This window comes from Nicotiana tomentosiformis, chromosome 4 (assembly GCF_000390325.3).
Source record: "Nicotiana tomentosiformis chromosome 4, ASM39032v3, whole genome shotgun sequence".
Taxonomy (NCBI): Eukaryota; Viridiplantae; Streptophyta; class Magnoliopsida; order Solanales; family Solanaceae; genus Nicotiana; species Nicotiana tomentosiformis.
In genome coordinates this window covers 117,720,330-117,732,083 of record NC_090815.1, presented here as the reverse complement: position 1 = coordinate 117,732,083, position 11,754 = coordinate 117,720,330, and the positions used below count along the sequence as shown (strand labels likewise).

The 11,754-nt window shown below is 41.7% G+C and overlaps 1 protein-coding gene across 1 annotated transcript; it reads right to left on the bottom strand.

The window, feature by feature from the left end:
* Positions 1-10,928: 10,928 nt before the first annotated feature.
* Positions 10,929-11,285, bottom strand: LOC138910423 (uncharacterized). The gene has a single exon (XM_070201662.1). It carries the CDS (start codon positions 11,283-11,285, stop codon positions 10,929-10,931), a length of 357 nt encoding a protein of 118 aa, XP_070057763.1.
* Between the last annotated feature and the right edge of the window lie 469 nt (positions 11,286-11,754).

The following is an 11,754-nucleotide window of genomic DNA, read 5'->3' as shown; positions in this document are numbered from 1 at the left end:
GTTTTGTAGACAACTCGAACGCCTGAAATCCAATCAATATTTGTCCCTGTAACTATCAGTTTTTGTTGCAATCCAGCTAACAAGTAGCTTTTGGGGGTTATGTAGCAGCCAGATATATAATTCAACAAGTGGTCATTAATTCTGATATTTTAGGATTAAGCAATACTTTGTTAGCAGAAGATAAGATGTTTTTATGAGCATCATTAACGCATCATATGGTCCTCACTTTCATTCTTGTTTACTTTGTAGTGGATTGGGCTTAATTGCAAAGGAGAAAAGCCATTAAGAATGTACAAAATAGAGCAAATCATTATTTTTCCTTTTATCCAGCAGAACTTGGAAAATTTAAATTAGCAACAGAATTGAGTCATTGACTGCTAGGAGCATCAAATTCTTCTTAATAATCTATTACTAGAAATTTTTTGGTTTCTGACATTTCTTTTTCTTGCTGGCATTTATTAAGGGTTAGCTCTTTTCTGGATTATTCAAAAGACTTTTGGAAATTAGGCTTGAACCAGAGCCTACTCCGATTTCTACTTAACATGCTTGCTGGTTTGGAGCCTCTTATCAAATCCCATACATGGATAATGGGCCTTAAAAAAGGTCTATTTCTAAATCAGCTCAGCCCTAGTGGTAATAGGATCTCGTGAAAATAGTCCGTGCTAGCCAGTTTTTGGACTGGTAATTGAAAAATAGTCAGCGTTTCAAAGTCATTAAAAAATAACCACTATTTTGCCGTAACACAGAAATTTCCAGCACAATATACTGGAGATTGGTGCACCTGTGCATGAACTTCCAACATATTGTGTTGGAACTCCAATACACGGAAAGTTTCAGCATAATATATTGGAGATTGGAGCACCTGTGTATGAACTTCCAACATATTATGCTGGAGCAGTATATTATACTGGAACCCCAGTATATTATGCTGGAATATATTCCGAATTTTGAACAGTATTTTCGTTCAGATTTATCATTACACGAAAAATGACTAAATTTCGATTACTTTTGAAATTGTGACTATTTTTTAATTTACCACTTATAAATCTGGCTATTTTTGAATTTCTCCCTATGTCTCTACTTGTAAAAGTTATAATATCTGGGCAGGCCTATCGTATGATATCCTAAGCTGAAAAGACTAATATTTACCCAATTGAGATGATAGAAGAGCCTTCTGTGTGTATACGTCGGTTGGTTTGCTCTTGGCGATAAGCTTACCTTTGAGTTTGAGAGGAGCCTCGAAAGCAAGCATTTGATTTAAGCAAAAAGTGCCATTGTGCTAGTGGAAATTGAAATCCGCTTCCTTCTTCATTTAAAGTGGGATCAACTCACAATCCCCAAATCTAAACTCCGTCCTTATTTATGTTTCTTACTCTCCTATTTAGTTTGTTTCAGAAATTTTATACATCTTTTTATATTTAGTAACTTTTTAATTTCTAACATTTCATATGCCATAATTAAGACCACAAGATTCAAGAACATTTTTAAATATTACACACATCTTTAGTTTAAAACCATAAGATTTCATTTTTTTTAACTTTCTCTTATACTCCGTGCCTAATCAAACAAAGAATATTTGGCTACACTCATAATGGCCCAACGATAACCACACCCGTGAAATACCCTTAAAACCCTTGATTTCATATTTGGCTTAATAGCCATTATTTCCCTCCAAAATATTTCCCTCCCAAATAAACTAATAACTATTGATTATCCCAAAACATTGATCCCATAAAATCATCATTCTCTCATGGGAAGATCAAAAGTCTTCGTATGTATACATATACTGTTATGTATTTTTTTTTAAAATAAAATTTATACGGATGGGAAGATCAAAAGCCTTCGTATGTATACGTATATTATTTTTCGAAAATTTATACGGTATATAAATTCGAGTAACCTTGAATCCTAAGTAGCAATTTTGATTATGAAATATTGATGAATTAAGTTATGTATTTTGTATATTTAGTCCCCTTTTAATAATCAATAGCTATTGACTAAGGTTATAGTCATATGGCCTATGCTAATTACATTATTGTGATTCATAGTTATAATGACCGTTTATATAATAGCCATTTAATAATTTCATTCATTAAGGTCATACGTATCAGCCACTAGTTATTCATAGCAGCTATATAAGTCCATTGACTAAGGTTATAGTCATATGGTCTATGCTAATTACATCGTTGTGATTCATAGTTATATTGACCATTTATATAATAGCCAATATATAATTTCATTCATTAAGGTCATACGTATCGGCCACTAGTTATTCATAACAACCATATAAGTCCATTGACTAAGGTTATAGTCATATGGCCTATGCTAATTACATCGTTGTGATTCATAGTTATATTGACCGTTTATATAATAGCCAATATATAATTTCATTCATTAAGGTCATACGTATCGGCCACTAGTTATTCATAACAACCATATAAGTCCATTGACTAAGGTTATAGTCATATGGCCTATGCTAATTACATCGTTGTGATTCATAGTTATTGATAGGTTATATGTACCTTGTAATATTTTGATGATCTAATAAACTTACTGTTAAGAACCAGATGGGAACCTGTTTGTCATCATCAAAAAGGGGGAAATTGATAAGTTATGTGTTCTGCTATGTTTTGATGAGCTGACAAACTTAATGTTAAGAATCAGATGAGAACCTGTTCCACATCCTTTGAGTGCTCAAAGATCAACAAGTCTCAAGTCTGGGACATACTCTAACTTTCAGAGTCCAAGAAACAACAGAGGGAACATATCGATATCAGTTCCCTTGCTGACTGTACCAGTCAATCTCCACAACTGTAAAGTGACTACAATTGTTCCTCTGCACACACAACAGTGTAAACAGTGGAGCAGTCACTTTATGGGGAATGCCCTTACACCAAATATGCTTACATCATTCAAGTGATGTCACTTATGTAATATTAACATGAAGGAAAGGCAAAACAACACTTGCACACTCTAGAATTCATCAAGATTTCTCTCAAGTGCATTGCCAACCTGCAAGTAACCTTCAAGGCGTCAAGAACAAAGAGCAACATAACGAAGGACCGGTTTCCAGCATTGAGTCATCATATGTCCTTGGTTGTATAGCACCTTTGTCAAAGCAACTTACTTGTAATTCCTACTTAGCTTAGTTAGAGGCATTGTGTAGGAAACCTTTATAAATCATAAACCCTTGTGCTTGTGTCTTGGCTAGAGTTAGTCGAGTTGTAAGTCTTTGTAATAAAGCTATTACAAAGTGGCTTGTAATAGAGTTGTTACAAGTTAGTGAGGGATTAGAAGGTTAATTCCTAGGTTACAATAAGTTATAATCTAAAGTTTGCTCAGTAGTGAAGTTGAAATCCTACAAGGGTAGGTCGTGGTTTTTAATCCCGTGAGCTGAGAGTTTTCCACGTAAAACTTCTTTGTGTCATTTACTTACTGCAGTGTGCGTGTGTTCTGTGGGAACTAATAGAGAACCTGATTCTCTATATAGTTTGGTGGACCCTTAAATTCTATCAATTGGTATCAGAGCCGGTTCTTTCTATCAGGCTAATACCTAGAAAGGATCCTCATGGCTGCTCCACCAAACTTTGAAGAAGGTCAGTTTACCTACAGGCCACCAAGGTTCAATGGCCAGTACTATGGATGGTGGAAGACTAGGATGCATAACTTCATCATGGCTGAAGATTCAGAGCTATGAGATGTTATCACCAAGAATCTTGGCGACCCAGCTGTAGCCATTTCCAAGATGAGGAAGGAATTCAATGACGATGATCGAAAGACCATAGAAAAGAACTTTCGTGCAAAGAAAATTCTTGTTTGTGGAATTGGTCCTGATGAATATAACATGATATCGACATGCCAATCAGTAAAAGAAATCTGATATGCTATTCAGATAGCTCACGAAGGAACAACACAGATGAAGCAATCCACGATCGACATGCTCACAACTGACTACGAGCTCTTCAGGATGAAAGATTTTGAATCCATCCAAGATATGCATACTCGCTTCACCTCCATCATTAATGAGCTTCACTCTCTTGGTGAAACTATTCCAAGAAACAAGCTTGTCCGGAAAATCCTTAGTGTACTGCCCAGTTCTTGGGAAAGCAAAGTGAACGCCATTACAAAGGTGAAGGACTTGCAGACATTGACCATAGATGAACTTGTTGGCAATCTAAAAACATATGAAATGAAGAAGAAGAAGAAGGACAATGAAAGAAGAGAACCTAAAAGGGAGAAGAACCTGGTCCTCAAGACAGAAGATTCCAGAAGATGGCTTGCAGGAATGGAGGCATTCCAAAAAGGGGAAGTTCTAGCAAGCCAAAAAATTATGACCTCTGTCATAAATGTGGTAAGCCAGGACACTTCATCAAGGAGTTCCCTCTCCTAAAGCAAGATCAGTACAAAAACAACTTTGACAAAGCATCCAAGAGGAACCCGGTTCCTGATAAACGCTTCAAGAGAAAGAATGTCGCTAAAAATGTTGTAAAGCAAGCTCTTGCTGCATGGGGAGACTCCTCCAGCCAATCTGAAGAATAAAATGATCATAGTGATAGTTCAATGATGGCAGTGGAAAGTGAAGCAATTGAGTATGACTCAATCTTTGCCTTAATGGCTCAGTCTGATGATGATGAAGACGACGACGATGATGAGGTAAATTTTATGGATGTTCAAAGAAATCTGAAATCTTATTCTCCTAAAAAACTCATGTCTTTGGCAAATGTGTTAATTGATGCTTATCACAATCTTATAAATGATAAAGATGCTTTAACTGTGGAGTTAGAAGAAGTAGAGCAAACCAGAGATGACTTAGTAATCATTGTTGTTAATTTAAAGGAAACAATTGAGAACCTGAAGAAAGAGAAGGATGCCTTAAATGAAAGAATTGCACATATGGAACATGAAAGAGATGATCTAATGGTCGCTGTGGTATACCTAAAAGAGACCTTTGAGTGTGTAAGAAAGGAAAAAGAAGTCTTACCTGAGAGAGTTGCTAACATTGAGCATGAGAGAGATGACCTATTAGTGGTGGTAGTGGACTTGAAGGAAATAATTGGGGAACTTAAAATGGAGAGTAAGCGTGAAAATTCTCAAAAGGGAAAGGAAGTTGCAAGTGAGGCACACATTAAGCTTGAAAGTGAGTTAAATTCAGTGAAGTCTAGTATGTGTGCTGAGCTTGAGAAAAACAAACAACTTCAGGAAGAACTAGGTAGAGTGAAGAGTGATCTTGAAAAATCACTCAAGTAGACCTGGTCCTCTGATGCTATCACTGCCATGTACACCAATAATGGGGGAAACAGGCAGGGGATTGGGTTCCAAAGGTAAAATATTCCCTACAACCCTCTTAGCAAGTACGTTACTATACCTGACAATTGGCTTTGCACTCACTGCGGTAACACTGGGCACTTTAAAGAAAACTGTATAGCCATATTTCAGTCACAACAGAAAAACAAAGTTTTTGCTGAAAAAGTAACTACTGGTAGAGAACTTGGTCCCTCATATAAAAAATGCATAATGCCTGCTTGAACCAGAAGATCCCTCATTCACCCCTTTCCTCATTACAATGAACCCAAACTCGTTTGGGTTCCTAAGTCTAACTCATGATTTTTGTGTGCAGGGAATAGTGAAAGGAAGCAACCACAAACGGTACATGGATAGTAGTTGTTCTAAGCACATGAATGGAAGCAACAATGATTTCCTTTCACTCAAAGCCCTGCAAGAAGGGAGTGTGTCCTTTGGAAATGGCAAAAAAGGGATACATTCAAGGAGTAGGAAGAATAAGACTCTTGAAGACACGACAAGAACAATGTTGATTGACAGTGGCATCGCGAAGAATTTCTGTGCAGAAGCAGTGAATAGGTGCATGATCAGGACCCTCCTGAACAAAACCCTGTATGAACTGCTAAACGGAAGGAAGCCCAAGCTAACACATTTGAGGACATTTGGCTGCAAATATTTTGTTCTAAAAAATATCAAGGAAGCATTGAAGGATGCTGACTGGATTGCTGTTATGCAAGATGAACATCATCAATTTAAGAGAAACAGCATGTGGAACCTGGTTCCTCGACCTGCTGACAGAACCGTCATAGGAACTAGATGGGTATTTAGAAACAAACTTGATGAGTTTGGGAACACAACAAGGAACGAGGCAAGGCTAGTAGTTCAAGGGTACAATCAAGAAGAAGGGATTAACTATGATGAAACTTTTGATCCAGTTGGAAGCAAGATTATTGATCAAAAAATAAGCACAAGGGACTTACGTCAAGAAATATCTCGAAAATGCTCTCAACAATCGCCCTAAACCGAGTTTGCCAAGTCCAAAATGACAAAGATCGCGAAGCCCTTCAGTTTTAACCACTACCCAGGTATTTCAGCACATGCGGAGCCTGGGCTCGCACCTGCGGGTGCGCTTGCGCGGCGAAATGTGCGCATCTTCGCAAATCACTTACCTCCTCTGCCTCCGCACTTGCGATGAAAGGGCCGCATCTGCGCGTGCGCGCCTGCGGAAATCCCTTCAGCTTCTGCGGACCTTGCGCACCTGCGATGACCCTAACGCATCTGCGAGCATCGCAAATGCGGAATTCACCTCGCACCTGTGACCCCTAGCACTCCTCCACTTTTCCGCTTCTGCGCTTGCCTCTCCGCACGTGAGATCCCACACCTGCGGTCTCTCCACCACAGGTGCGAACATACCAGATGCCTGAAGACTTCAGCAACAACACAAATCCAACTTTTTGATCCGTTAAGTACTCGAAACTCACCCGAGGCCCCCGGGACCTCAACCAAACATACCAACCAATCCTAAAACACCATACGAACTTAGTCGAGCCCTCAAATCACATCAACTAATGCTAAAATCACAAATCATCCTCTGATTCAAACTTAAAGAACTTGAAACTTCCAAATTCGACAACCGATGCCGAAACCAACCAAACCACGTCCGATTGACCCCCAATTTTGCACAAAAGTCATATTCAATATTACAGACCTACTCCAACTTCCGAAATCAGAAAACGACCCCGATATCAAAAATTCCACTACCGGCCCAAAACTCCAAAAATTTGACTTTCGCCATTTCAAGCCTAAACGAGCTACAGACCTCCAAAATATAACTCGGACACACTCCTTAGTCCAAAATCACCCAACGGAGCTAACAGAATTGACGGAACTCCATTCCGGAGTCGTCTTCACACAATTCCGACTACAGTAAAAAATCCTAAGACTTGAGTTTTCGTTTAGGGACTAGGTATCCCAAATCACTCCAAAAACCAAAACGAAACCTCCCGGCAAGTCACAATAGCAGAAAATAGATATGGGAGAAGCAGTAAATAGGGGATCGGGGCTATTACTCTCAAAATGACCGGTCGGGTCGTTACATCCTCCCCCTCTTTAAATAATCGTTTGTCCTCGAATGAGCATAGAGACATACCTGAAGTGGTGAAAAGATGAGGATAACGGATGAGCATATCCTGCTCGGTCTCCCAAGTTGCCTCCTCGACCGGTTGCCCCTTCCAATGAACCTTCACGGAAGCAATGTTCTTTGATCTTAGCTTTCTGACCTACCTGTCTAAAATAACCACTGGCTCCTCAACATAAGATAGATCCTTATCCAATTGGACTGAGCTAAAATCCAACACATGGGACAGATCGTCGTGATACTTCCGGAGCATAGAAACATGGAATACCGGATGAATTCCTGCTAGATTGGGAGGTAAGGTAAGCTTATAAGTAACCTCCCCAACTCGCCGCAACACCTCAAATAGACCAATGAAACTTGGGCTCAGCTTGACCTTCTTTCTAAACCTCATAACGCCCTTTATAGGTGAAACCTGGAGCAAGAATCGCTCTCCAACCATGAATGCCACATCGCGAACCTTCCGATCGGCAAAACTCTTATGTCTGGACTGGGCTGTGCGAAGTTTATCTTGAATCACCTCAACCTTTTCCAACGCATCCTGAACCAAGTTCGTACCCAATAATCTGGCCTCGCCGGGCTCAAACAAACCCACTGGGGACCGACACCGCCTACCATACAGAGCCTCATACGGTGCCATCTGAATGCTGGACTGATAATTGTTGTTGTGAGCAAACTCCATAAGTGGAAAGAACTGGTCCCAATCACCCCTAAAATCTATCACACAAGCGCGGAGTATATCCTCCAGTATCTGAATAGTGCGCTCGGACTGCCCGTCCGTATGAGGGTGAAACGCCGTGCTCAACTCAACCCGAGTACTCAAATCCTATTGTACAACTCTCCAGAACCATGATGTAAACTGCGTACCCCGGTCAGAGATGATAGATAGCGGTACGCCATGAAGTCTGACGATCTCGCGGATATAAATTCGAGCCAACTGCTCGGAAGAATAGGTAGTCATCATAGGAATGAAATGAGCTGACTTGGTCAGCCTATCCACAATCACCCAAACTGCATCAAACCTCCGCTGAGTCCGTGGGAGTCCAACAACGAAATCTATAGTGATTCTCTCCCATTTACACTCCGGAATCTCTAACTTATGAAGCAATCTACCCGGTCGGTGATGCTCATATTTTACCTGCTGGCAATTCATACATCGAGCCACATACTTTACTATGTTCTTCTTCATTCTCCTCCATCAGAAATGTTGTTCCAAGTCCTGATACATCTTTGCGACACCCAGATAAATAGAGTACCGCGAATTGTGAGCCTCCTGGAGAATCAACTCACGCAAACCATCTACATTGGGCATACATATCCTGCCTTGCATCCTCAATGCACCATCATCTCTAATAGTGAACTCCTTAGCATCACCGTGTTGGACCGTGTCCTTAAGGACAAGCAGATGGGGGTCATCATACTGACGCTCTATGATACGATCATAAAGAGAAGACCGAGAGACCACACAAGCCAATACTCGACTCGACTCAGAAATATCTAATCTCACAAACTGGCTGGCTAAGGCCTGAACATCCAACGCCACGGGCCTCTCTACTGCTGGTAGATGTACTAAGCTCCCCAAACTCTCTGTCTGATGACTCAAAGCATCGACCACCACATTGGCCTTCCCAGGATGGTACAAAATAGTGATATCATAATCCTTAAGTAGCTCCAACCACCTCCGCTGACGTAAGTTAAGATCTTTCTACTTAAACAGAAGCTGCAAACTCCAATGATCGGTGTAAATCTCACAAGGAACACCGTACAAATAATGCCGCCATATCTTCAAGGCATGAACAATAGCTGCTAACTCAAGGTCGTGGACATGATAGTTCTTTTTGTGCACCTTCAGCTATCTGGACGCGTAGTCAATCACCCTACCATCCTACATCAACACCGCGCCGAGACCAATCTATGATGCATCACAATATTTAATATAAGACCCCAAACCTGTAGGTAATACCAATACTAGGGTTGTAGTTAAAGTTATATTGAGCTTCTGAAAGCTCTCCTCACATTCCTCTGTCCACCTGAGCGGAGCACCCTTCTGGGTCAGCCTGGTCATATGTGCTGCAATAGATGAGAATCCCTCTACAAAGTGACGGTAATACCCCGCCAAACCAAGAAAACTCTGGATCTCTGTAGCTGAGGACGGTCTAGGCCAACTCTGCACTACTTCAATCTTCTTCGGATCCACCTGGATCCCCTCACTCGATACTATATGACCCAAGAATACCACTGAGTCTAGCCAAAACTCACACTTTGAATTTTTTCAATATAACTTCTTTTCTCTCAAGGTCTGAAGTACAGTCCTCAGGTGCTGCTCATGATCTTCCCGAGTCCGGGAGTACACTAGAATTTCGTCAATAAATACAATGACGAATGAGTCAAGATAAGGCTAGAACACACTATCCATCAAGTGCATAAAAGTTGCTGGGGCATTGGTCAGCCCAAAAGACATAACAAGAAACTCATAGTGACCATATCTGGTCCTGAAAGCAGTCTTTGGGATATCTGGTTCCTAAATCTTCAACTGATGATATCCCGAACGTAAGTCAATCTTGTAAAACACTCTGGCACTCTCTAACTGATCAAATAAGTCACCAATACGAGGCAAAGGATACTGGTTCTTCACTGTGACTTTGTTCAACTGGCGGTAATCAATACACATCCGCATAGAACCATCCTTCTTATTCACAAATAAGACATAAGCACCCCAAGGTGACACACTGGGCCGAATGAAGCCTTTATCAAAAAATTCCTGTAACTGCTCCTTCAACTCCTTCAATTCAGGAGGAGCCATACGATATGGAGGAATAGAGATGGGCTAAGTGCCCGACAACAAATAAATGCCAAAATCAATATCTCTGTCGGGCGGCATGACCAGAAGATCAGCTGGGAGCACATCTGGAAAGTCCCTCACTATTGGAACTGACTCAACTGTAGGGTTATAAATACTGACATCTCTCACATAAGTTAGATACGCGTCACACCCATTCTCAACCATTCGTTGAGCTTTAAGAAATGAAATAACTCTGCTGGGAGTATACTCTAAGGTACCTCTCCACTCTAGTCGCAGAAATCCTGGCATAGCCAGCGTCACGGTCTTAGCATGACAATCAAGAATAGCATAATGTGGCGACAACTAGTCTATGCCCAAAATAATATCAAAGTCCACCATGCTGAGCAATAATAAATCGACTCTAGTCTCAAAACCACTAAGAGCAATCAAACACGACCGATACACGTGGTCCACAACAAGAGAATCTCCCACAGGAGTAGACACATAAATAAGAGAACTCACAACAAGAGTCGGAACACCACTGGCGGCTGGAAGAGCTGAATGAACGGGGCGACTCACATAATCCCTACCATGGCGAGCTGCTGGGATACGAGCTCCAGAATAATAACCAATCTCTCGAGACGTCTTGGACTCCCTCTCCTCTCTATCCCGGGCAAAGATGCCCTCAAATCTCTTGGCAATACTCATAACCTGCTGATAAGAAATATCCATCTACAACTCCCTAGCCATACTACTCCGGATGCTAGGATGGAGCCCCTCAATAAACCGCTGAACCCTCTCTCGAATTGTGGCAACTAAGGCCGGTGCATGTCGGGTCAAATCATTGAAGCAAACTGCATACTCTGACACAGTCAGAGCACCCTGGCACAGCTGCTCAAACTCCGCGCGCCATGAGTCCCTGAGGCTCTGAGGGACATACTTTCTCAAAAATATGTCCGAGAACTGAGTCTCTGTTAGTGAAGCTGCCTCAGCCGCACTACTTAATTCATAAGCACGCCACCACTGATAGGTTGCTCCTCTAAGCTGGAATGTAGTAAAAGAAACCCTGCTCGTCTTCGCTACGCCCATAGTATGGAGAATACGATGACACTCCTCCAGAAAACCCTGAGCATCATCTGTAGCCAATACGCTGAAGGTAGGTGGGTGGTACTTCTTGTACCTTTCAAGTCTGAGTTGCTCCACCTCAGAAGCTGCTGCCCTAACCTCGGGCTGACCTGGAGCTACCGGCGGCATTGGTACAATCTATGGAACTTGGTCGACCTGAACCTGCTGCTCTGGAGTACCGGCGACTGGTGTCTGTGCTCCTCCCCCGGCTTGAGATGTGGCAGGAGCAAGTGGAATCAATCCAGCCTGAGCTAAGGTGCTGAACATGCTCAGAAACTGGGCTAGAGTCTCCTAGAGGGCTGGTGCAGCAACTGGTATCTCAGGTGTCTGCCCTCCAGCTTGAGCTACTGGGGCTCCTCTGTAGCAGCTCGTGTTGGTGCTCTGGCTGCACCACGTGGACTTCCTCGGCCTCTACCCGGGCCCCGACCTGTCA